The 27,579-nt window shown below is 46.3% G+C and overlaps 1 protein-coding gene across 2 annotated transcripts in view; it reads right to left on the bottom strand.

Annotated features, from left to right (window-relative positions):
* The window catches only part of AK5 (adenylate kinase 5), a 2,642,541-nt gene that overhangs the window by 642,583 nt on the left and 1,972,379 nt on the right, over nucleotides 1-27,579 (bottom strand). For both annotated transcript variants that reach the window (XM_085602038.1, XM_085602039.1), the window contains exon 9: nucleotides 2,121-2,163. In XM_085602038.1, the coding sequence (XP_085458164.1) occupies nucleotides 2,121-2,163 (43 nt within the window). The remainder of the gene's footprint in view (nucleotides 1-2,120; nucleotides 2,164-27,579) is intronic.

Consider the following 27,579-nt stretch of genomic DNA (forward strand, 5'->3'; position numbering starts at 1 on the left):
GCAGCTAACTGCTTTATGAAAATTAACGAGCCCAGCTATTATAAGAGAACAAGATTCAAGACTTTAATGGCAGCTTTTAAAATTTGGTCTGAACTTAAAAAGAAAATGGGCATAGAGAGACTAAATAGTTATACACAGCTATATAAAAACTCTGTGCTTCCTGAAATTGTTTCAGATACAACTATGGCAGAATGGGCGAGACGGGGCCTCCGGACAGTTGGGTATTTAATACGGCCAGATGGAATACATCAGTTTAGTGATATTCAGGCTGAGTTTGGAATCGAGAGGACAAATTTCTTTAAATATTTGCAGGTGCATAGTTATCTTGGTAGGAAGGTGGGTGGGACGAGAGGATTCAGTAAAGTGAAAATCATAGATGTTATCAGAGAAGGGAGGGACTGTACCATAAAGAGATCGTATGCTGAACTGGTAGTATTTAAGCAGGATGACAGGGGAAAACATGCGAGGAAGTGGGTTGAGGGATTGGGCATAGAACCGGAGAGTTTTCTGGATTCACTGGAATTGGGACAGACAGTAGTTTTCTCTGCGGGGCTTCAAGCCCAGCATTACAAGATGTTTTTTTCACTCTACTACACACCGGCTAAGATCGCCCAATGGGGGGGGACAGGTGGGAGTTAGATGCCCTCGATGTGATTCAACAGAAGCAGAGTTAGCACACATGTTTGCTTCCTGTCCACGTTTAGAGATTTTATTAAATCCCATAGAGACATTTTTGAACCAAATACTAGAAGTGAAAGCTACATTAACCCCGGGGGTAATACTTTTGGGGGTTTGTAATAATGGGGAGCGAGACAGATTATATATTCCTATTTCTGGCTATGGCGGTAGTCTGGATATGCATAGCCTCGGCCTGGCTCGACCCGGTAGCTCCAACATTTCAGCAATGGCTTGCCAGACTGTTGGCTATGTTTAAATTAGAAAGAGGTATTTATGAAAGAAAGGGTAAAAAACAGAAACTTTCTGGAAGGCGTATATGGGCTCCCATCCTTAGATGGAAGGAGGCTCAGGAAGCTAGCGATTGATGAACTGTTAATTTTTGGGGTGCAATGTTTATTCTGGTAGGTTGACTGAATTAGATTCTCGTATGGAATTAATTTGTTATGATTGAGATTGATGTGTACATTTTTTTATAATCTAACAGGATCAATTTAGAAAAAGGTTTTTCTATGCTCTTTAATATTTGTGTACATAGCTCAAAAGGTTTTTTATAAAAAATAATTGAACTATATGGTTTGTGAATATCCCTCATGTGAAAAAGTTTTTCTTTTTCTTTTTTATTAATAGAGTGCTGTTACCAACAAAACGCATAATAAAAAATATAAAATAAAAAAATGAAAAGAAGGGAATGGTGGGAGAGCATGAGGAAGTTTGTGATGGTAAAACAGCTTCTGCAAATCCCATACGGTGTTCCTTTTCGATTACTGCTATGACCCAGATTAAATGATGTGGAGTGGAATTCCTGTGTGGAATCTACTCTGCCCTCCTATAAGTCGTCTGGTGAGCTTGCTTTTACAGTCCCACAAACCCTTCCGCTAAAATCAAATAGTAAATGGGCAGCATTTCGTCCTGGACCCGTTTTCCTAGCCCCCAACTGACACCCAGCATCGTCATAAGGGGCAATGTGATAGTTACCTCTGGCAGGTGACCTCTCCCCTGTCCCTCCCTGGCCTCGCCAGCCCCTACTCTCCTCCCTTGCCCTGCACAGGACTCCTGCGGACATGCACCACCTTCTTAGAGTAGGTGGTAAATGCCCCACCCTGGGCCCACCCTGTAATTTCGGGCCCACACTGTAATTTCCACATTTCAAGGGATTTAACTGGTGACTGCAAGAATTCCTCACCAAGATTCCAGCCTGTATCATTAATTCTGGCCACATAAAAACACCGCTTGGAATTCCTCAAGACTTGCAACCGCTGCCTATTTTGGCAGTGGCGAATGTGCTCACGGAGCACAACATATTCAAACAACTATCTGTAAAGAAGAACGTTTGTTTGGGGCCATGTGCCATTAAAAGGTTACATTTAAAAAAAATCTACTTAAGCATTCTGTTTCAAGAGTTCCATGCTGGCATCCTATCCTCTTTTGAAGAGAGCACTCACCTTTGAAGTTCTCAGCTTCTGAGAGATGCGGCTCGTCACCTGCCTGCAAAATGAAAATGGAGAAAGTGAATGAGTCGCAGTGCTGTTCAGAAGCAGTCTCCTTAGACTTCAAACGTTGAAAGATAACCCAACACAACATGGCTGCTACGGTTTACTAGATCTGTTTCTTCCACTCAGTCCACTTCTACTGATCATGATGCATGGGGAAGCTGATGGGCAATGCGTTCATCTCCATTTCTGTGGTACTATACAATCTGCCAGTGGTTTACCTTTGTAACACATTTGTGGTTAGCAAACATGTGATTTTTTTTTGTTTAACTATACCCAGTTATGCAGCAGCTTTCACATAAAAAGTATGGGATGCTGACATCCAGGGCTAGCAGCCACCAGAAGCCTTATCCCAATTTAGCAGACTATTTACTGACAATCACCAAATAATTTGGTTTATTTTGTTTATACGGTGCTTACTGCAAAATGTAATTACATTTCTAGGTGCAAAACATAGACATGCCATACATTTTCAAGATAATGATGTTTACACCGAGTCCCAATATGTTCATGCTTCTTATTCCATCTACCAAAACGAGCACTGGAAAATGTTACCTGATTTGAGTAATGAGATACACCCGATTTCTGGTATGGTCTACCAGAGCGGGAAACGCTCCTGGTGCATATACAAAAATCTGTACCTTCAGGTCCTACTCATAGGATGCAGTCACCAAGACACCAGAAAACCACTGGGATTTAAAAAAAAACTCAAACCTGGACCATTACTGAGTGCTTAAGGTTTCACTTTTAGTTACCCTTTTATCCGTATCTTCTTAGAACATTTATATAATTGTATTATTGCAGGTAAGGCTAACATCATTTCTTTTAGGACTGGGCGTACCTCCTATTGACCAAAGCGCTGGACCTATGGGCAGAATGTTGAGTCATTGCACGCCTGTTCATTGATTAAAGATAAAAAGATCGATTTTTGGTATTCCTACTCTTTTATGGTTGGCCCCAATGTGTCTAGTTCCACATTTTCAGTAACATAACATACACAGATGGGCCTCATGGTTCAGTGGACTAATACATCGGCTGCAGTGATCTGTGTTTGAGCCCATTGCCACAAGCACAAATTCCAGCTGCTCCACTCAGTCTTTCTTCCTACCAAGGTCTATAAAATGAGCACCATTGAGTTGGGTAACAATAAATATCTATTTTTCATCAGCAACATACCGACAGGTGAATGTGCACATCACAAATGTAACTGCCAAGTAGCTGCGTTTCAATCTGTGTAATTACCTCTTAGAAATCAAGTTTCTGGTTCACTGGGGTGACAGACCTGGTCAACCAGTAACCAAAATCCTAGTCAAGATATGTCATGAGCAAACCCCAAAGTATTTGTGCAACGCCTTAAGCAGTCAAACAGTGAAAACCCAAATGAAAAGATATCACATCAGGTTTAGAACAATTGAGAATATTTTAATAAATAAAACAAGACCAAAACAACAAAAATCAAATAAGGGAAACCAGAGATATTGAATTTCAAAGTTTTAGGGTAAAATAGCGACACAAAGCGCCAACAAGGGATATCTGGTAGTGCCTGACTGGGACAAAATTGCAAGTTCAGGCCGACCTGCGATGGAGCGTGGATCGACAACAGGGACAGGTTAGGACCTCTGACTAAAGTACCTTAAATCCTGATTGTAGATTTTTGTGTGGATCCTTGGCTAAAAAACGTCGCACAGCTGAAGCGATCTGTCGGTTCCTAGATGCGGTGAGGCTGCGGTACGAGGTTCTGTTGAGTCATCACTGAGAATCCCATCGATCGGGCTTGGGATTCAAAGTCCGGGCGTCGAGGATACGACACAGCTGGCGATGAGTCGGATCTGAAGAGCTACAAGGCTGCAATGCGGAGGCTGCAATTGTCGTTGAGCTGCCGATGTTGTTGAGCTGCGTCGACAAGAGATGCGAGGACCTGGTCTGGAGATGTGCTGGGCCTTCGGTGATGCATCAGTTCCGAGGATTGTGAGGGTGATGTGGACCTTCTGCTCAAGGTATAATCCACGCAGCAGCGCAGATGTGTTCGGTTCTGCTCGAGGATGGGCCTCTCAGCCGAGGAGAGGCATCGGTTTAGCTTGAGGAGGTGCAGCTCAGTAGAGAAGGTGTGTTGGCTCTGCTGGTAAGCGTTTAGGCCCACTTCCAAGGGTCCATGACTGGGCTGCACCACTTGGCAGGGTAGGCCCACAGATAGCTGAGTTTAGGTGCAGATGAAAGGATGTTGGAAGCCTGCTACGTCGCTGAGGCTTCAGATCCGGAGGCCAACTAACTAGCCCTTGAAGTCCCTCTGGGTTCTGGGTTCAAGAGATGCAGGTCCAGTTCCTTCTCACCCTGGCAAGAGGTCAGCAGGTCAGCACAGCAAAGCAGGAGTTCAGCAGAGTAGCAGTCCAGCACAGCGGCAGTGCTTTCAGCTGCACAGGAGTCCTTCTACTTAGCAGAGTATCCATAGGTCCAGAAGTGTACTGAAGTGGTGGTGTCTGAGTTCCAGTATGTATACCCAGACTCACTACATGGAGTTATGTATCCCTTTGTGTGGGGACAGGACACAGCCTATTTAGGTGGAAGTGAGGCTGTGCTTATCTCCTACCTCCATCCTGCTAGGATGGCCCTTCAAGTCACACCTAAGCTCCTATTGTCTATGGCTGCCTAGGTGGAACACACAAAGCCCAGCTGCCAACTACACCCAGTCATGTGATCAGAGACAGGCTGCAGGCGCCAAATGCCCAAGGCAAGAGAAAGCCCACTTTCTAAAAGTGGCATTTTCAGAATTGTAATGTAAAATCCGACTTCACCTTAAGTTAGTATTTTAAATTAGGCTTCAACAGACACCAAACTTGAACCAATCATATCTTCCCATTTGGAAATTACACTTATCCATATGTAATAAGGTAAACCCAATGTTATCCTGTGGAAGATATAGATTTTGCAGTAGTGAAAAATGAATTTAAGAGTTTTTTACTACCAGGCCATGTAAAACTAAACAGTACATGTCCTGCTTGTTAAATACTTTGTACCCTACCCTCTAAAAGGAAGGTTTGGGCCTGGCAAGAGAATTTATCTTAACCGTTAGTCCAAATTAGAAAATGATGGTTGAAAAGTACTCCAATGGATTTCATAAATCAGATTTATTACCCACATTATTTCACACGTAAGATGCAGTAGCATTCAAAAAAGTTTCTCATGCTGCAGATAAACCCATCCGGCCCTTTTTCTGGGCACGCAAAGAATACAACCAACATCCTTAGTCACAATCTTATTATACCCAATGTATTTCGGGCCATTTATTGGCCCTTCTTCAGGGGTTCACTACGAATAAAAGAACATTGTAATTAGATTAACAGCTGTGAAACACTGTTTATACACATCCAAACAATTTAAACTTGTTATGCACATGACCATGCTGAGATTTTCCGTAACCTGGTAGATTTTAACTGCTTTAGGGCAGACAAATGTATTTTCCTAAATTCAAAGTTGTTATGCACCTAAGTTTTTTTTTTTTCTGCTTTGCTGTATTGCGGAGCACACCATGCATGCTGATGTTACACAGCAAAACAAAAGTGAAAGCAGACCGTGCTAATGGAATTAGGACAAAGTCCTACCACACAGCGTTCCTACACTTCTTCTGATAACAATGGTACCCCACTTGTGTGCATGAGCCCTCTGCAGCAGGCACATTAACCTAACAAACCTTCTGGCTCCTGCAAAGAAAATAAAGAAGTCTAGAGCAGATGCATTATCTCACCAGGCTATATTTCACAATGGCCCAGTGTAGGCTGGAGCAATGCCAGTCAAGTTGTAGCTGACTTATGATAACTTTGCCCCAGCATAATAGGCTAATCAAAGCGCCATGCCATATTGGAATCTGGAGTTTCCTGAATGGACATTGCCTCTGAATGGCTGGTAGGTTTAGATAGTGACACCCACTTATGTATCAGTAATAGAAAATATCATGAAAGTTGCTGGCTTAAGAACAACATGACTCATTGCCCTGTACAGGTGTGCAAGCTTTTCACACGACACATTTGTGTTTGACATGCCATATGTGAAAGGTGAGAAGGGAGTTCAGCTAATGCCCATTGCATTCTTGGTCTCTCAGTTTTGACTGTGAAATAGTGTTGGTACCATCTTCTATATCAGTTACTCACACACACTGTAGCATTCCTCAGCTGTTCATAATATCCCCTCATTATTGAACATCTACCTAATCCACTTAATAAACCTGAATAATCATTCAATCTCACCTGTTTCAATTATGCAAATGACACCCAAATCATTTTAAAAATGGATGGTATGGAAGACCTCGACAATTTAAAACTTGATGACTGCCTTTGGGTCATAAACATATAGATGACGAGTAACATCTAAAGCTAAATACTGCAAAGACAGAGCTTATGACCTGGGGACAATGACAAAAATACCAGCCTACCACTATATGACCTATGGAACACGAGGCCTCTCTAATAATACCAAGAGAAATCAGAAAGCTTGGGGTAACCATGGATTCAAACCTTTGTTTCATATCACATGTTGCATCCTCCCATACCTTAGATACCAACAGAAACTGTAAGCCATCCTCACGCTCATAACCTCCAAAATTGATTATGCCATTAACCTGTACCTTGCGGCACTGGCATTCACCATATGCAAAATACAATGCTGCTGCATATGACTTCTCCGCCTTCTCCCAAGAGAACACATGGCTCTAGTCTTGCAATCACTCCTATGGTATGATAGTAAAATTCCACATCCCAGCAGATTACTCCAATACTCTGTCGCTTCAACCATGTCAGCTTTGACACACAATAATACACAAAATTTCTGATTCGACAACCCAGTGCAGTGAACAGCTAAGCAGAGTATCATCACAAGAAATACCATAAGAAGACCTGCAGAACTGTTCAAAGCAGCCAGTGTACTGAAAAGATATAAACTGCGTATCTGCGTCTCTCACACCTTAGCAACCACACAATTACGTCCTGCACCTCATAATACGATAGCCGCATTTCAGTGGTCATCACTCACCACATGTAAACACTACCCACATAGGATCACAAAACAAAGACCACACTCTTCCAACCACACTCTACCCTATATTGCCAACGTAGGTAAGCGCTTCAGTGCCATACATAGGGTGAGAAATCACTATACTAATGCTGCAATACAATACAATATTTATCAAATGTTCATCACCAAGATTTGTTTTGATCCTATTAAAATCTTTATTTCCATCACACTTCAGAATTACAAAACAAAATGTACTTCCTGTGCGTTTTTAAAACTGTAGTTATGTGTTGAAATATTTGTAGAGCTCATTTACAGGTATTTAAATAATTGTTTGTGTCATCATAAATAAATTGACATCTTACAGTCTTTCTTTTCGCAAATCCTGTATGCAAGCCTACTGGAATTAAGAGAATCTGAGATTGTGGCGTTTTCCACATAATTATGAATTTGATGCATTTACCACTTACTCCATAATCTGCACATTTTAATTAAAAAACTCCTTTTTTCTAGCTTAAATGGGTTGAAAGTTACAAAAAATGCTGTTACATGCTTCAGCAGAGAGGAAGGTCCTTCACAAAGGTTAACTGATCATCTTTCAGTTACTTATACTCGTATTTGGATGTGGAACTGGTGCTAATGAAGTGAAACCTTTGCTAGACAGTGCTAACCTGTAAAAATGACAAAATAATGAAGTAATAACTATCACAAAATGTGCTGCCTTAAATGCAGAAATCGTGTATTCTTGGCACATAATTTATTCAACCTTGCTACATAATCTGGGCCTCCAACGCCGCATAATTTCAGTGGCTCAGCCTGTACCCCAGTGAGTTTGTCACATAGTTCACCTTAAAAATCCTCCTCCTTTGCAGTGAAAGAAAGAACAGTAAACAACATCTCCATGTTAAAAGAGTGAGCAACAATTAGTCAGAACTGGCATTTAGCCGATCTTAGAACACGCAGCAAATAAAAAAATACATTTAAGGCCATTTTTATTGCTCATTCACATTCTGACCTCCAGCATGGTTATTTTGGGTGTGTGCTGCAGCACTCCCCAACCCTGTGCCTCTAGGTCAAACATGTATTTTTTTGTCTGATTAGATGAATACTTTGCTAGCTGTCTTGGTCATTTGGGGAGACAAAGATTTATATAGGCAGGTTTGCCCCCATCCCCTTCCCCCGTGTCAACGGCTCTCGGAATCTCACCACCTTCACAAAAGCTTGATGAGGAGACAAAAAAGGTACCTCCGTCCTAAGAGAGTCTGCAAACAGAGCCAGGTCAAACATGACTAGTCTAAAGACTGGCTTCTTCTTGCCAGTAGCTTGTGAGTTGATAAACGACCTTCCCCCTATTCAGCTTTTTGACTAAATTACAGTCATAGCCATGAATAATGAGGTTACTAGGAGAATCAGGAAAATAAAAGAACAGATAATAAAACTACTTCCCCAGCATGCCATCTTCAGACAAATTGCTTTCATAAAGGAGTTTTGCACTATCTCCAGAGTAGGAAAAACACCATCAATGATTACTAATCTCCAGCTCTCCTCAGCTCAAGAACCAAACTTCAGATGTCACCATCATTCACGCAATCACATGTTCAAGCATACAAACAAGGGATTCACAGGTGTAGAGTGTCACCTGGACTCTACATAACTGCCCTCACACCAACCCGGAGTCCTAGGATGGTCGAAGGCTTTAAATAAAAGTGTTGTGCGTTGCTCAGGACCAATCCATATTGAGAATACTGAGTGCTGTGTTGCCTGATTACTGAAGCTGAACAACAGGGCTCCTGCCACTTCTCTACCTGTACTCCTGCCTGGAAGACCGGCGGACCGTTTAACAGGGGGTCAGGCCAGTCCTGTGAAACTCCTCCGCCTGCCAGATGCCCTGTCCCTTCCCAACTGGAGGTCGTGAACTTGAGGTTGGCCTGGTCAAGGGCATTTTGCGCCCCAACAGAGGGAGTGGTCCACCAAGGGTGCTGCGAACGGGGTCCACAGAGGCACCCTGTGCCAGGAGTGATCCCCAGCATCACTGGACTGATCCCTATGTGAAGCCCCCACCAGGTGTTGGGCATGGCTGATGACCAACAGTATGCTGTGGCGGCGGCTCAACTGCCTCCGATGGGACCGAACTCCTACGCATCTCTAATTACGTTGCTGCCTTTCAGTGACCTGGCAGACTCTGCCACTGCAGCACCGAAATGGTGCACATGGGTTGTGAGGCTCGACATCTGCCTCCACGCAGCACAAGAGAGAAATGTTAAAAAGGTCACTCCCACTCAACTTCGGGCAAGAGGAAGTCTACCAACTCTGCAAGACTCTATTGAAATTTTAAACTGTGATGTGATATTAAAGATCTTACACATTCTATATGATTGTGGCACTGAACTTTGGTTGCATTCGAGGTATAATTGAGTGTGATACAATGCGACATGGAGACAACAGGTGTGAATCATTGAATGATCTTATAAACTTTTGACTGCACTTATAAGGAGAGATTTCTTTGACTTTATAATTCTTGTATGGCCCCTTTGGGTGTGGGGCCCCTCTCTATTTACTTCAGTCAATTTATTACACTACAGCAACATCCTCAGCAAAAATTGATGACTACCAAGATCTTCAAGTATGACAGTCGGCGCCCACTCCCATTAGCAGGGAACATTGAGCAAGTGGTAACTCACGGGGACCATAAAGTGTGGGCCTGCTTCGACATAACGAAAGAGAGGACATGGACCCTCATTAGCTACCATACTGCTGAAGACCTGGGCCTGGTGTTCTTTGCCCCAATGTCCAGGACACCCAAGTGGATGCCATCATGAAGGGCTTTCCAACACTGTGTGAGGGCATGAGAGGTATGAATGTCAAGCTCCACATTGACCAAGCGGTCTGCCATGTGGCATTACGGCACTGAAGGGACCCCTTTCAACTGAGGCTACTAGTTGAGTCAGAGCTGCAGAAACTGGAGAAACTAGATGTGAAAGAAAAAGTCAAGGGACCCACCCCATGGGTTTCTGCCTTGTTGTAGCGCTGAAGCCCAAGCAGCCGGGGCCAGTCTGCCTTTGCGCAGATATGCGCGAACCAAACACTGCGGTTCGCTTAGAAAGTCACTGACACCGACAGTAGATGACATAATCTCTGGCATCTGGTGGGCCACCGAAGTCTTCCATGACACCATTTAGGAGGTACTGAATGGCCTGGTTGGAGTGCTTAACTGATGATATCCTGATTCACTCCACAACAGTGGAAGAATACCACAGGTGAATCCAGGCCACCCTGGTATGCCTATTGGATTGGAACATCGCCTTACACTACATCGAGAGCAATGTTTTGTTCTGGTTCAGTCCATTGATTTCTCTGGATACATATTCTCCAAATATGGGCTATGAGTGGACCCAAGAGAAGCTGACGCAATAAGGAAGGCCCCAGTGCCCAAGTCTGCAGCAAAGGTGCTAAGTTTTTTGGGCATGGCTACATATTGTGGGAGTTTGATCCCTGGGCCTGCCACACTATCAGAAACCCTCAAACACTCACCAAAGTGGTCTCGGTGTAGAACTGGGACACCAAAGCAGGTGACACATTCCACAAGGTGAAGGATGCCCTGTTGAGTGACAGGTAAATAGCCTACTAAGGTCTGCATTGCAACACCAAGGCAACGGTGGATACCAACCCGGGATCACAAGGCATGGGTCCCAGTCCCCTGGGCTCTCACAGACACAGATGGCCGATATGCCCAGATAGAGTGTGTTAGTAATAGGGATTATGGTTGGCAGAGGTATGCACCCTATCAAAGCAGGAACCACCACTCGAGTCAGGGAAGCTAGGAACACGCTAAAAGATAAACTGTGCTCACACTCTGGGAGCTTGTCAGTGAGCAGTCAGGATTATCTAACGAGGCAATGTATAAAGTATGTGTGCAACACACACACACACAGTAGCACAATGAAAACATCACAAAAAACTCCACACAGGGTTAGAAAAATATATTGTTATGTTCGGAACAAAACATGACCAAAACTACAAATATCCAACAAGTGCTAGTCAAGATACGAATTTTAGGAGAATAAGTGAAAAATACAGTTTAGAAGCAAATAGCGCTTTAGGGTTACTTGAGGTCGAGGTGGACCGGGGCAAAGTCAACAGTTCAGGCTGATCGCAATGGCGCACGGGCTGGGTACAAGAGCCATGCAGGCCTGGGGAACAGAGTACCTTTATCCTTGTCACAAGCACGAGATGTGGGGGTCGATGCGTAGATATCACTTCCACAGTTAAGTGGATGCATTGTTTTCACTCACACATTGAAGGAGATGCATTCATTTATGAAGATGAATGACAGAGCTGTGGTGTGTCGGTACTGAAGTCAATTCGTGGGGTTTCTCCATGTATGTCAAAGGGATGCGTCAATCGTCCTTCTGTGGTGATGGTGCTGCGTCGGTCAATACGGCAGTTCTGGTGATGCTGCTTGGGCCCCCAATGGGATGTGCCGATTTCTGCTCCCACAACAGGGTCGATGCACCAATTCTGCTTTCAGCAGATAGGAGATACATCAATTTTACTTGTGCAAGTGCCTGGGTCCACTTGCAGTGCACCAGGCACAGGAGAAGGGGTAGAGACTATGATTTCTCTGAGTTTCAATAACTGGAGGCAAGCACACTTGGAGCAAAGGCAGAGTCCAGCGCTCCCTCAGCAAAGTCAAAGAGCGGCAGCCAGCATGGCAACACGAGAGAAAAGCAGGTCTTCCAGGTCAGCAGTCAAAAAGATAAGTCATTCAAGCAGCACAGCAGTCCTTCTGACAAAGTGTTTTAGTTCCAGAAGCGTCTGATTTGAGGGGGTCAAAGACCCAGTATTTATAACCAAATGTATCTTATTTTTTTACAACGTATTTTTATTGCCATTTCGTATATAACATTACATTTTCAAGAATAACGATTGTATCTTCTATCTCCTTATTTGTCCCAACATTTGAAAAATGTGTTCAAAGTCACTCCAGCTTTACTCAATATTAATTACTAGCGTGGGTTACAAAATGTTTGGGCTAGAAATACAGTCTCTATTGGGTGGGCGCATCCCTATTGCGTATTTATTCCATCTAGTACCCGATCCACATGGTATTAGTAACCTCCAGATAGACAAACTTCAGCATTTTCCTAGGGTAGAACTATACCTTTCATGTTTATTGCATTTTCTATAACATAAACAAAAGCAAAACTAAAACTTGTGCAGAAGGACGTCATGTACAGAAATCTTACAAGTAACATTAGGAGGATTTCAACAAAAGGGGGCTCATAACAGAGCTGGCAGGGTCTCCCCTCGTGCGGTCATTTACCTCTCCCCCCTCCGCTTTTTTCCAGTATTTTAACAATCTTGGGGGGTTTCTTTGGATCAGCTCCATACATAATCCCTCTGGCAGGGAGGGGCCACTGTATGCAGCGTCTCTAATTCAGGCTACTCAATCCTGCCCCTCCTCCTCGCTACTCGTACTCGCTGGTCTGTCTCAGGATACCATCGACTCCTTCCATTGGTCAGCTATGGGACGCTTCCGCATTCCTTTAGCCTCTTCCCAGCTCAGTGCTCTACCCTCGGCGCCGGCCCAGGCAATCACGTCTCAGTTCCAAGCTTCTACTTGGGGTCCAGTCACTGCTTTCCATTCCAATGCTATTCTTCTTTTGGCGAGTCCCAGAGCTAAGTCTATCAGCCTGTTTCCGACTTTGCATTTTTGTGGTCGAGGGAAGAGGCCTAGCAGACATACCTGCACCGTTAGGGCCAATACCCTTCCAAATGTACATTTAATCTTGGCCAAGACGCCTCCCAGTAAGAACGTATTTACTGACATTCCCACGTCATGTGCATAAATTCTGCATCAGTTTGAGTACATCTTGGGCACTTTCGCATCTCCCCTCCGTACATGACATTAAGGCGGTGGGGCGTCATATAGGACATATGTATAAAGTTGAATTGAATATACTTTAGGCAAGTATTACAGGAGATCTTTTTAGGGGATGGCAGGACCTTACCCCATTCTGCATCTGTGAGCTCCATACCCACATTTCTCTCCCATTTCCCCCGCAGTTCGCCCAGGGGGCAGAGGGACACTGCAGTTGAAGTATTGTAGAACCACTTCACTTGATGCCCTGCCGAGCCAAGGGTGAGTAAGGTATGCATGCAACACTGGATTTGTCTCAGGTTCTTCCCTCCCTCTTCCCCATAGTTGCCTGAAGGTGAGAATCAGGGTCTCGTAGTGCAGAAACTGACCGGAGGGAGTCCGCAATTGTCCACTAACTCCTTGAATGGGATCAAGTCTTTCTCCAGGTACCTATCTCCTATGTTTTCTAGCCCCGCCTCCGTCCAGGGCACCAACTGTTCAGCTGTAAATATTGTTTTAGGGTCACTGTGGGGCAAAACTCACAAGGGGCAGCCTATGCGTATATCTTTGTTTCCGTTGTTGTTTGTTCTGGCACTTTTTCAAGACCTACAAAGCAGTGCATTGCAGTAGCGAGCAGTATGGGGTGGGCATTGTTGGTACTAACAGTTTTGCCATCAGCAGGCTAGGGTGAGGGTCTGGATCTGTCAGACAAGTGCCTATCTCATTCACACCCTCTATCCATTGTGCCAGCCATTGTAGCTGGGCGGCTAACATGTGGAGTTCAAAGTTCGGTACTCCCAACCCTCCCTCCGACAGAGGGCATTGCAGCGTCTTCAAGGACACCCTCGGGCGCCCGTCCCCCCACACCAAGTCTCGCAATAGAGAGTTCAGGGAGCGGAACCAACTAGCAGGCATCATAACTGGTAATTTAACAAAGCAATTCAATAGCCAGGGCAACATGACCATTTTGGATAATGTAATCCGAGCCATGATAGGTAACCGTAAGGTATGCCAGAAGTGGAAACAGGATCTAAGGGATCGCAGAGCCCTGTTCAAATTTCCCTCTCTCAGATCTTCTAAGGAATGGAAAACCTGGATACCCAGATATTTGAATGACCTGGGGGACCAGAGAATATCGGTCATCAGGGTCTCAAGCCTGGGCAGTTGGCCTGCCAGGGGAAATAACTATTTATTGGCTTTGTTAACCTGCAGGCCTGAGTACTGTGCACATTTTTCCAGTATCCGAACAGCCGAGGCAGTGCCTGTCGCCGCCTCCTCCAGGTAGATCAGCAGGTCATCTGCGTATAAGGAAATATTATGTGTTTGCTCACCCACGCAGAGTCCTATCTCCTCACCTCCCAACTGGATCCTCTCAGCAAGTGGTTCTAATGGTAAGGCAAACAGGAGGGGCAAGAGGCGGAACCCCGGTCGGGTTCCCCGGAAGATCTTCTATTGCTTGGAGATCGTTTTGCCCATCCTAACCCTCACCATGGGCGATGCATAGCGGAACCATACCCATCTCACCCAATCTTCCCCCAAGCTCATGCGCAGCATAACTTCAAACAAGTACTCCCAGCTAACCGTGTCAAAGGCTTTTTCAAAGTCAATTAACAACACTGGTGCCTGCCGTTTAGTTGGTGTTTCCATGTGGTAGAGGATAGAGTAGAGTCTGCAGAGATTATAAGAGGTGCTACGAGAGGGGATAAATCCATTTGGTTGGAATGGATGAGAAATCTCATATGGGGAACTACCCTATACGCCAATACCGTAATGAGAATTTTAAAATCTAAATTGAGCATGGATAGGGGTCTAAAATCCACATCCCTGGCACCTGCCTCCTTGGTTTTGGGGAGGGGGATTTAGCATATAGTTTCATTATTTGCGGCGATAAACTAGAAGCGAATCACTGGTAAAATTCAGCCGGAAGGCCATCAGGCTCCGATGTTTTACCTGGAGCCAGTGCCGTAATGGCCGCTCTAATTTCTTGTAGGGTCACTGAGCCACAAGTTCTTCCTGCACCTGATGATCTACAGACCGGAGCGGTATGGGAGCCAGGAAATCCCAAGTGTGTGACGGGTGGACTGCTGCCGGAGCAGCGTACAGTTTTTCATAGTATGCTTGGAAGGAGTCATTGATTTCTTCGGAGTCATAAATTAGGTCTCTGGTGCCCAACTGAAGAAGTGTAATTGGTGACCCACCAGATTCTGGTCTAATTAATCTTGCCAGGAGTCGACCAGCCTCCCCCTCCTCCTGCAGCGCCTTATCCAGGTATTCCTTATAACTATAACACCACAGTCGTCACAGTACTTCATTATAACTCGCACAGGTTTCTTGCCATCTTACTAAAGAGGTGGGATCCGATCCCTGAACATTGTCCAACTGATGTAACTTTCCCTCCAGATCTAGGATTTCCTGCCGGATCTGCCGTTGTGCCCTGACCTATTGTCCCATGCAGCGACCCCTCATTACCACTTTGAACACCTCCCACTCCACTTGGACAGAGGATGCAGTTTGGGCATTCATGGGGAGAATGTTTCGTAAGAGTATGCAAAGATGACCTAAAAGGGGCGTCCTCAAATGCCAATAGGTTTAGCTTTCATGGGGGAATCCGGGGCTGTCTCCCCAGGGGTTGATGTGTCATCAGCAGTGGGCTATGAGCAGACAGTGTGCGCCCCAAATATTCTGTATGTGTGACGGTGTTATTGAAGGCCAGCGCACAGAGGAAGGTGTCAAGTCTGGTATGTACCTGGTGGATCAGAGAGAAAAAGGAGTACTCCCTATCCCTATTATGTTGTACTCTCCAAGTGTTCTCAAGGTCCCAGTGAGATATCCAATACCAGAACCCTGCCGCCGTGCGATGGGATTGTCCGCCAGGCAGCAGGGGGTGTGAGCGGTTGTCCTCAATATTCGCGACAAAGTTAAAATCCCCTCTAATATTACCTGCCCATTTAAATAATCAATAACAACCAAAAAAGTAGTAGAGGGTCCAAGGGATTTTATAAACCTTGTAGGAGAGTAGGATCTGCTTCACATGGGTACCCCCACTTTTTGCTGGTGTTTCACTGTTTTTCGACCTTAATCTGGCTGTGGCCCTGCTAATCAGGACCCCAGCCTAGCTACTTCCTCTCTAAAATGGTTTCCATGTACATTAGGTACATATTTAATTGGATTCTGGAGTGCCTTATAAGCCCCTAGTATATGGTATACTATGTATCTAGGGTATAGGTACCTCAGAGGCCTACCAGGGCTGAAGCATGTATTATGTCACCCCTGGGAAGCACTCCAAAATGACACCACAGGTCTGCTACTGCGACATGGGTAAGGTCGTGCTTGCACCCCTTACTGTGGTATAGGCTAGCTATATAACAACCATTGCACTCACATATAAAACCTATAAGTCACTCCTATGGCAGGCCTTAACAATCCTGAAGGCAGAGTGCTTGGTTTTTATGTGAGAGGGTGCCCCTGCATGGGCAGAGCCCCTCTGCAGCGTTCGGAGTACCTCCTCTGATGCTGTTTGTGGTGCAGCCTGAACATATACTCTTAAGTGCAGTATAACCTCGCGGTAAATGCTAACTTTGGGATTGTCAAACGCTTTGGAATACTTCCCCCCTGCCAGTTCTGACGGTGGGGGTAGCATTCCACCCTTCTAGAGGGAGAGACATGTTCACACTGGTCTAACCCGGTAGGACTTTCTACAGCCCTGGCATCACAAAATGGATACCTCTGCCACTGACAAGGGTCTGGCCTCCTGCTGCTGACCGAAACTCCGGCAGGGGATGCCTGGACAATAGGTTTCCTGTCCCCCAGATAGGCAGATGTGTATTGGGGCTGGGCGGGAGCACTCTCTGGTGCTCTGAAGTCCTGCACTGGGGGCACGCTTGGTGTCCCTGTGCATAGTCCAGTTCAAACCGGTTGCAGGGGATACTTGCCCCTGCTCTGGTGCAAAACTGGACAAAGGAAATGGGTGTAACCACCCCTCTTTCCAAACCCTCCCATAGGTGGGTCCCTAGAGTATGTCCAACCCCCAAACTTTGTATAAGTATGGGAACCCAGTCCTTGAGACTTTAGACCTTTGACGTTCTACTTTGCTTAGAAGACTGAAGAAATCTCCCTTGGGGTCAAGGAGTGATACCCCTGCTTGGCAGGCACCAAAAAAGCAACTGACCGGTCGGCATCGCTGAAGCTCCAGCCAGACGCTGAAGTCTTTGCATCAACACAGGTGGATTTCCAGACTTCCCCGAGGCTACCCTGAGTCCACAGCTAAGCTGAGGCCCATGGCTATCGTGGGTGATGTGGAACCTTGACCCTGGACACTGTGATCTTTTGCTGAACCAACACCTTCCTGGTCTTCCTCAAAATTGTGCTTTGGGCTTCAAGTAGCCCCAGCCTTGAGCATCTCCTGCACCGAAGACTGCTGGCCTCCACTCCATGAGTGACCCGTGGGCCAGTTTCCAGTGCGACTGCTTGAGACTCCTTTGCGATTGCTAACACGTTGGCTAGTAGGTCCCCGCAAAGGCAACTCCTCTTCTGATTGGGCTTTCCTTGTTGCTCCAGATGTGCCCCGACTTACCCTCTATGGGTGAGTCCCACAGACCTTGCTGGTCTGCACCAACGACCTTTCTCTGATTCCTAGTGACTTGCCGTTGCCAAGGGTTGTTGGGTCCAATCTGGTCACCAACACCGCAGCAATCGACAGACTTTGTGGGACAGCTTGAATCCAGCTCCTTGTCATCATCGGCACCTCCTGGACCTCGTGGCTGAAGAGTCAAGACACCTGTCAACTCACCTGAAGCACCCGACATCTGTGGGCATTGGTCCATCCTGCCCTTGGTCACTGGTAAGTGACCCAGACTCTGTCCCCTCTGCTTTCAGGTTTCTTCCATCCTAGATCCAGGCTTGGATCACTTCGGACACTTCTCCTCTTCACGGCAGCAACACTTCTTCACCAGCTCCCATTGAAATCGACGACGCGACCCGACACCAAAAGACACCTATGCACCCGGCTTCCCTGGGTGAAGTAACACGAGTACTCCGGTGCTCCCGTGGGTGCTAGCCCTAGAACTTCCTAAGTCCAAAAGGGTTTGGTCCTGACTCATTTCTAAGTGTCCCCAATCTTTAAATTTCCAACCGTGACATTGCCCATAGAAGCTAACGGGAACCCGCGGCTGTGTTCACACAATGCACACGACCCCCGTGGGTCCCCTGTGTCACTACCTTGGGTGGTTCCTTGGGGTCCCAGCGATTCTACAGGCTCTAGGTCTTGTGTCTAGTTCAGTCGTGGTTCTTATACCACTTTATTGGTATATGGTTTGGTACTCCCCTAGGGTCCAAACGTGTATTTGTGCTATTACTGTTGATTGCTAACTTGTAAATTAAGTTCTTCAAAATCCAGCCTCATAAAGAGACCAGATGAGTGTGTTTTATCTTAAATACATATATTTTAAATATATACCTGGTGTGGTTGTCCTTTCATTTGATCATTCAAGAGATTATAGACTGGTAAAACAACCTGCTTTACATTCCTTCAAGACTTAGCCTGAAGGATGCTCTCCATAGCTACCACTAGGATAGCTTTCAATAAAGGTTGTCTTTAACCTATTCACCATAAGGGGTTGTTTGGACTGATACAGGGTGCCCACTATAACTAGTGGACAGCATATATCAGGCCAACTTCTCACATTGGTGTGCAGCGTGTGGGATTCCAGCTTGCTATTGTTTTACCAGATAATCTCAATTGAATTGATCAACTGAAAACCACTAAAGGTACCTTAGGTACATATAATATCAAGTTTAGTATACAGTAAGTTCTACTGAACTTAAAGTTGTGTGTTAAGGGATAGCACACCCTTTCTACAACTCAAGAGAGTTTAGTAGGCCACACTAGTGTAAGTAGTGCAATACACCACACCACATTAGTAATGTCTAATCTGCCAGGAACCAGTGGGTCCCTGCCAGAAGCCAGTGAGCTTCTCCCCTATATATATGAGGATCTCTCCTTTGCACAGCTTAGGGCCTTATGTTCCATTAGGAAGCTGAAGACAGGCAAAAGCCCAACCACCCAGCATCTCATAAAGATACTCAAGCTGGATGATCTCCCAGGACAAAATTGGTCTGAAGGAGTAGGCAGAGTGGGTGGGGCAGCTTCTGAGGGTGGGCCTAGGGGTGGAAACTCCCCTGACCCCACCTCTCCTGCTGACCAGACTGATAACAATGATCAGGATCTGGTGAACCCAGCTCCCCTGGATGAGGATGATGAGGATGGCAACAATGCTCCCCACTGTGTTCCTCCAGGAAGAGTTGAAAGTAGGGCTAGAAGAGATAGATCTCTCTCAAGGGAGTCTGTTCAGTCTACTTCATCTGTAGGGACCTCTGTTTCGTCTCATAGAGGGAGGGAAACCTCCCAGGAGAGAATAGAGAGACTGCTGAAGTATGAGCAAGTTAAATTCAACCTCAGAAAGCAGCAGATGGCCCTAGATAGGGAAGCCCTAGAGCTCTACAGAGCTAGTAAAAAGGAGAGACTAGAATCCCTTGGTGTCAGCAATTTCCCTAGAGATAGGGAGAGGTCTTATGACCATAGAAACCTAAGTAAGATTGTCCCTCCCTACCAGAGTGGGGATGTAATCCACAAATGGATAACTGCCTTGGAGAGGGCCTGTAAAGTACAGAAGGTCCCTCAAGGTCAGTGGGCAGCAATCTTATGGCTCTCCTTTGCAGACAAAGGTAGAGATAAGCTCCTCACTGTAAGAGAAGAGGATGCTGATGATTACCAGGTCTTGAAAAGTGCACTAATAGATGGGTTTGGCCTAACCACTGAGCAATACAGGTTAAAGTTCAGAGATACCCAAAAAGTACAAAATCAAGACTGGGTTGACTTTGTTGACTGTGCTGCTAAGGCTCTGGAAGGTTGGTTATTGGGCAATAAAGTGTGTGACTTCATAGGATTGTACAATCTGATAATGAGGGAGCAGATTCTTAATAACTGTCAAAATCAGCTGTTGCACCAGTACCTGGTAGACTCTGATCTGACCTCTCCCCAAGAATTGGGAAAGAAGGCAGACAAATTGGTCAGAACCAGGGTGAGGCAGAAGGTACTGAACCAAGGTGGTGACCGAAAGAAGCAGGATTCTAAGAACTCTGACAAGGGTGGGGACAAGGGTAAAGACCAGAAGTCTTCTCAAGGGCCCCAAAAATCTTCTTCTAATGGGGAGTCACAGTCTAACAAGGGAAAAGGCCAAAAGAAACTTTGGTGCAAAATCTGTAAACAGAAAACTCACTGGACCAGTGACTGCACCAAGTCCAAAGAATTTACTCCAGCCACCATTGCCCCTAAGGCAACTGTTCCCCCTAGTACAGCTACAATAGGTGGTGGCAATGTTCAGAATAAGGGTGTAGTAGGGTTGACCCTGGGTTCTGAGATGGACTCTGGCCTAGTCATAGTTCCAACCCAGGCTGCGCTTGTGTGTGATGGGGGCATGGATATGTCCCCCTTTGTGAGTCCCAGTAATCTAGGCAAATACAGACAACAGCCTTTGATAAATGGAGTAGAAGCTTGGGCATTCAGGGACACAGGAGCAAGTGTCACAATGGTGACAAAAGATCTTGTGGATCCTGGGCAGATTATACTTGGTGAAATGTACCAAGTGACCAATGCTAGCAATGTCAGAACAGACCATTCTCTGGCAGTTGTTGGGGAGGGGTAACTGGCCTTAAGAAGGTTGTGGTAAGTGCAGACCTACCAGTACACTGCTTGCTTGGCAATGATCTAGAGACTTCAGCTTGGGCTGAAGAGATGCTCAGGACACATGCAGAAATGTTAGGGATCCCTGCTCATGTCTTTGCTGTGACTAGGTCACAGGCCAAAATGTCTAAAGCTAAACAGGCCCTGGATTCTGGAAAAATGGACCAGGTGCCTCACAAGAGGAGGAGCAGTAGGGTTAAGTCAGAGCCTGCCCCCCTGACTCAGAGTGCTGACCAGTCTCCTCAGGGGGATGATTTTGAGCCTGAAGAAGGAACTGTCCCAGAGGAGCTTGAACCTGACCAGGATGAGTTCTTGGGGACAGGGGGCCCTTCAAGGTCTGATCTGAGCCAGGAGCAGAAAACCTGCCCCTCTCTTGAACCCCTCAGAAAGCAAGCTGCTGATGAGGCTGCTGGGAATGCTAGTGGCACCCATAACGTTTATTGGGATGATGGACTCCTTTACTCAGAGAGTAGAGACCCCAAGCCTGGTGCATCCAGGAGGTTGGTTATACCTTTGAAGTTTAGGGGCTTCCTATTGACACTAGCCCATGATATTCCCCAAGCAGGACAGCTGGGCCAGAAGAAGACTTGGGACAGAATTGTCCCTCACTTTCACAGGCCCCACATGTCTGAAGACACTAAGGAGTTTTGTCGCTCCTGTGTAACCTGCCAAGCCAGTGGCAAAGCAGGTGGCACTACAAAGGCCCCCCTGATACCACTACCTGTGGTGCGGGTTCCCTTTGAGAGGGTTGGGATTGACATTGTTGGTCCCATGGATCCTCTAACAGCATCTGGGCACAGATTTATACTGGTGGTGGTGGATCATGCCACCAGGTACCCAGAGGCAATTCCCCTAAGGACCACTACAGCACCTGTGGTGGCAAGAGCTCTCTTGAGTGTATTCTCAAGAGTAGGCTTTCCTAAGTAGGTAGTATCTGACAGGGGTGCAAACTTCATGTCTAGTTACTTGACTACTATGTGGAAGGAGTGTGGAGTGAACTACAAGTTCACCACACCCTATCACCCACAATGCAATGGTTTAGTTGAAAGGTACAACAAAACCTTAAAGGGCATGATTAAAGGACTCCCAGAAAAGCTTTGGCGAAGATGGGACATACTGTTGCCCTGCCTTTTATTTGCATACAGGGAGGTGCCTCAAAAGGGGGTTGACTACAGCCCTTTTGAACTTTTGTTTGGTCACCCTGTCAGGGTCCATTGTGTCTGGTTAAGGATGATGGGAGTTACCTCTCAAGCCCCCCAAACAGGACATAGTGGACCATGTACTTGGTCTCTGCTCCAGGATGGCTGAGTATATGAAAAAGGCAACCAAAAACCTTGAGGATAGTCAAGAACTGCAAAAAGCCTGGCATGACCAAAAGGTTGTACTGACTGTTTACCAGCCAGGACAGAATGTGTGGGTGTTGGAGCCTGTGGCCCCAGCAGCTCTCCAGGACAAATGGAGTGGGCCCCATACAATAGTTCAACAGAAAGGGGAGGTTACCTACTTGGTAGACCTTGGAACCCCTAGGAGTCCCCATAGGGTACTTCATGTCAACAGACTTAAACCATATGTTGACAGGGCAGACCTGGGCTTGCTCATGGCTGCTGATGAAGGACAGGAGGAAGAGAGTGACCCACTCCCTGACCTGCTTTCTCAGAACCCTGATGATGGGTCAGTTGATGGTGTAGCCTTGGCAGGCAGCCTCACTGCCCAGCAGCAAACTGACTGCAGAAACCTTCTCAGCCAGTTCATAAATATGTTTTCTCTGACTCCAAGTCAGACCACCTGGTGCACTCATGAAGTGGACACTGGGGACAGTCTGCCTGTGAAGAATAAGATCTACAGGCAACCTGACCATGTCAGGGACTGTATAAGGACAGAAGTCCAAAAGATGTTGGATTTGGGTGTGATTGAACCCTCAGTTAGCCCTTGGGCTAGTCCATTAGTCCTGGTACCTACACCTCACACCACAGATAGCAAGAGAGAAATGAGGGTTTGTGTAGACTACAGGGGCCTCAATGCAATCACTAGGACTGATCTCCATCCCATCCCCAGGGCAGATGAGCTAATAGATATTTTGGCCTCAGCCAAGCTTCTAAGCCCATTTGACCTGACAGCTGGCTACTGGCAGATCAGACTAGCTGATGATGCAAAGCCAAAGACAGCATTTTCTACCCCTAGTGGGCACTAATACCCTTTGGTTTGAAGAATGCACCTGCCACTTTCCAAAGGTTGGTGAATCAAGTCCTTACAGGCCTGGAAGACTTTAGTAGAGCATATCTAGATGATATTGATGTCTTTAGCTCCACCTGGGAGGATCACCTGGTCCACCTGAGGAATGTTTTGGAGGCCCTGCAAAAAGCAGGCCTAACTATCATAAGTGCCAGATAGCGAATAGTCAGGTTGTGTACCTGGGCCACCTTGTAGGTGGAGGCCAGGTTCAACCATTACAGAGCAAAATCCAGACCATAATGGACTGGGTTGCTCCAACTACCCAGACTCAGGTGAGAGCCTTCTTAGGCCTGACTGGGTACTATAGGAGATTTGTCAATGGGTATGGATCAATAGTGACACCCCTGAATGATTTAACTTCTAAAAAGATGCCCAAAAAGGTTCAGTGGACAGCTAGCTGTCAAAAGGCATTTGATGACCTGAAGCAGGCCATGTGCACAGCTCCCATTCTGCAGAGTCCCGACTACTCCAAGAAGTTCATTGTCCAAACAGATGCATCTGAATTGGGGGTAGGGGCTGTATTGTCACAATTGAATGATGAAGGTCAGTATCAGCCAGTAGCTTTCATAAGCAGAAGGCTGACCCCCTAGAGAGAAACGTTGGTCAGCCATTGAGAGGGAGGCCTTTGCTGTGGTTTGGGCTCTGAAGAAGTTGAGGCCATACTTGTTTGGTACTCACTTCCTTGTTCAGACAGACCATAAGCCCCTCTTATGGCTAAAACAAATGAAGGGTGAAAACCCCAAACTGCTTAGGTGGTCCATTTCCCTACAGGGGATGGACTTTACAGTGGAACATAGACCTGGGAGTAACCATGCCAATGCAGATGGACTCTCTAGGTATTTCCACTTAGAACATGATGACTCAACTGGTCAAGGTTAGTTTAATGTCCCTGCGGTTGGGGGGGGGGTTGTGTAGGAGAGTAGGATCTGCTACACATGGGTACCCCCACTTTTTGCTGGTGTTTCACTGTTTTTCAACCTTAGTCTGGCTGTGGCCCTGCTAATCAGGACCCCAGCCTAGCTGCTTCCTCTCTAAAATAGTTTCCATGTACATTAGGTACATATCTAATTGGATTCTGGGGTGCCTTATAATCCCCTAGTATATGGTATACTATGTACCTAGGGCATAGGTACCTCAGAGGCCAACCAGGGGCTGAAGCATGTATTATGCCACCCCTGGGAAGCACTCCAAAATGACACCACAGGTCTGCTACTGCAGCCTGGGTAAGGTGGTGCTTGCACCCCTTACTGTGGTATAGGCTACCTATATCACTACCATTGCACACACATATAAAACCTATAAGTCACTCCTATGGCAGGCCTTAACAATCCTGAAGGCAGAGTGCTTGGTTTTTATGTGAGAGGGTGCCCCTGCATGAGCAGAGCCCCTCGTTCGGAGTACCTCCTCTGATGCTGTTTGTGGTGCAGCCTGACCATATACTCTTAAGTGCAGTATAACCTTGCGGTAAATGCTAACTTTGTGATGGCTGCACGGAAACATGTTGTGTTTGGTGTCTAACGCTTTAGAATACTACCCCCCCCCCCGCCAGTTCTGGTGGCGGGAGTAGCATTCCACCCTTCTAGAGGGAGAGAAATGTTCACACTGGTCTAACCCGGTAGGACTTTCTACAGCTCTGGCATCACAAAATGGATGCCTCTGCCACAGACACGGGTCTGGCCTCCTGCAGCTGACCGAAACTCCGGCAGGGGAGGCCTGGACAATAGGTTTCCTGTCCCAGGGAGGTGTAACCACCTCCACAGACAGGCAGATGTGTATTGGGGCTGGGCGGGAGCACTCTCTGGTGCTTTGAAGTTCTGCACTGGGGGCACACTTGGTGTCCCTGTGCATAGTTCAGTTCAAACCGGTTGCAGGGGCTACCTGCCCCTGCTCTGGTGCGAAACTGCACAAAGGAAATGGGTGTAACCACCCCTCTTTCCAAACCCTCCCATAGGTGGGTCCCTAGAGTATATCCAACCCCCAAACTTTGTATAAGTATGGGAACCCAGTCCTTGCGACTTTAGATTACCCTGGACGAAACTCTGCAATATATATCCTGGACCTTCGACGTTCTACTTTACCTAGAAGACTGAAGAAATCTCCCTTGGGGTCAAGGAGTGACTCCTCTGCTTGGCAGGCACCAAAAAAGCAACTGACCGGTCTGCATCGCTGAAGCTCCTTCTGGACGCCGAAGTGTTTGCATCACCAGAGGTGGATTTCCAGACTTCCTCGAGGTTACCCTGAGTCCACAGCTAAGCTGAGGCCCGCGGCTATCGTGGATGACGTGGAACCATGACCCCTGGACACCGTGATCTTTTGCTGAACCAACAAATTCCTGGTTTTCCTTGAAGTTGTGCTTTGGGCTTCAAGTAGCCCCAGCCTTGAGCATCTCCTGCACCGAAGATTGCTGGCCTCCACTCCACGAGTGACCCGTGGGCCAGTTTCCAGTGCGACCGCTTGAGGCTCCTTCGCGATCGCTAGCCCATTGGCTAGTAGGTCCCCACGAAGGCAACTCCTCTTCTGATTGAGCTTTCCTTGTTGCTCCAGATGTGCCCCAACTTACCCTCGCTGGGTGAGTGCCACAGACTTTGCTGGTCTGCACCAACGTCCTTTCTCTGATTCCAAGTGACTTGCCGTTGCCAAGGCTTGTTGGGTCTAATCTGTTCACCGACACCACAGCACTAGACAGACTTCATGGGACAGCTCGAATCCAGCTCCTTGTTGTCATCAACATCTCCTGGGCTTCGTGGCTGAAGAGACAAGACACCCATCAACTCACCTGAAGCACCTGACATCTGTGGGCATTGGTCCATCCTGCCCTTGGTCACTAGTAAGTGACCCAGACTCTGTCCCCTCTGCTTTCAGGTTCCTTACATCCTAGATCCAGGCTTGGATCTCTGAGGACACTTCTCCTCTTCACGGCAGCAGCACTTCTTCACCAGCTCCCATTGAAATCGACGACGCGACCCGACCCGACACCAAAAGACACCTATGCACCCGGCTTCCCTGGGTGAGGTAACACGAGTACTCTGGTGCTCCCGTGGGGGCTATCCCTAGAACTTCCTAAGTTCAAAAAGGTTTGGTCCTGACTCATTTCTAAGTGTCCCTAATCTTTAAATTTCCAACCGCGACATTGCCCAAAGAAGCTAACGGGAACCCACGGCCGTGTTCACACACTGCACACGGCCCCCGTGGGTCCCCTGTGTCACTACCTTGGGTGGTTACTTGGGGTTCCAGCGATTCTACAGGCTCTAGGCCTTGTGTCTAGTTCAGTCGTGGTTCTTATACCACTTTATTGGTATATGGTTTGGTACGCCCCTAGGGCCCAAACGTGTATTTGTGCTATTACTGTTGATTGCTAACTTGTAAATTAAGTACTCCAGCCTCATAAAGAGACTAGAGGGGTGTGTTTTATCTTAAATACATAGATTTTAAATATACACCTGGTGTGGTTGTCCTTTCATTTGATCATTCAAGAGATTCTAGACTGGTAAAACAAGCTGCTTTACATTCCTTCAAGATTTAGCCTGAAGACTGCTCTCCATAGCTTCCACTAGGATAGCTTTCAATAAAGGTTGTCTTTAACCTATTCACCATAAGGGGTTGTTTGGACTGATACAGGGTGCCCACTATAACTAGTGGACAGCATATATCAGGCCAACTTCTCACAAACCTGGCACAGATTAAATCCCCACATTCAATAGATCACGAAACAAACATATAATCCGGGGTCTATTATGCCAGCTGTCTAACGAAAGAAGTGAAGAAACTGGACATCTATGTCAGCTAGAGCAAAGCCATAATGAATACAAAAAATTAAAGAGTGAAAAGACCCTTATTCATGTTTGGGTTCCCATCACTCACCAAAGTGATCGTTATCATTTTCCAGCCAACCTGCCACTTACTCTCTTGATCGCAGAGGGATAATAGGTAGATTGTGTCCTCTAGAGGGTCATAAACAGGAGACAGAAGGACAGAAAGAAATTTGGCTTTCATCCAACTACAAGGAAAATCCCAAAATATGTGTGGGAGTGAGTAAGTGCAATGCAGAAGGTGAAAACGTGATTAAAATAGGAGTTGCAAAAGAAAGAGACTATATTTATTAGGATATCAATTGCAATCCTAGTTAAAAACAGTGCAAATATAGCAGTTTCAAAAATTGCTGCTATCAAAAACTGTCCTTCTGTCTCCTCTTAATGACCCTCTAGAGGACACAATCTGCCTATTATCCCTCTATGATCAAGAGGGTAAGTGGCAGGTTGGCTGGAAACCCAAATGATTATAACGATCACTTTGGTGAGTGATGGGAATCCAAACATGAATAAGGGTCTTTTAATTCTTTAATTCTTTGTATTCCTTATGGCTTTACTCTTGCTGACATAGTTGTCCAGTTTCTTCACTTCTTTCGTTAGGCAGCTGGCATAAATAGACCCCAGATTATATGTTTGTTTTGTCATTTAAATAATCAGCCATTTTAGCTAGAGGGAAGAGAAGAAAGCAACCTGGTCTTAATTAGGCGGGTAGATGTTACCCAGAGTCATCTCCCGACCTACCAACCTCCCCGCCAGAAGGATATATCG

This window comes from Triturus cristatus, chromosome 4_2, assembly GCF_964204655.1.
Source record: "Triturus cristatus chromosome 4_2, aTriCri1.1, whole genome shotgun sequence".
NCBI lineage: Eukaryota > Metazoa > Chordata > Amphibia > Caudata > Salamandridae > Triturus > Triturus cristatus.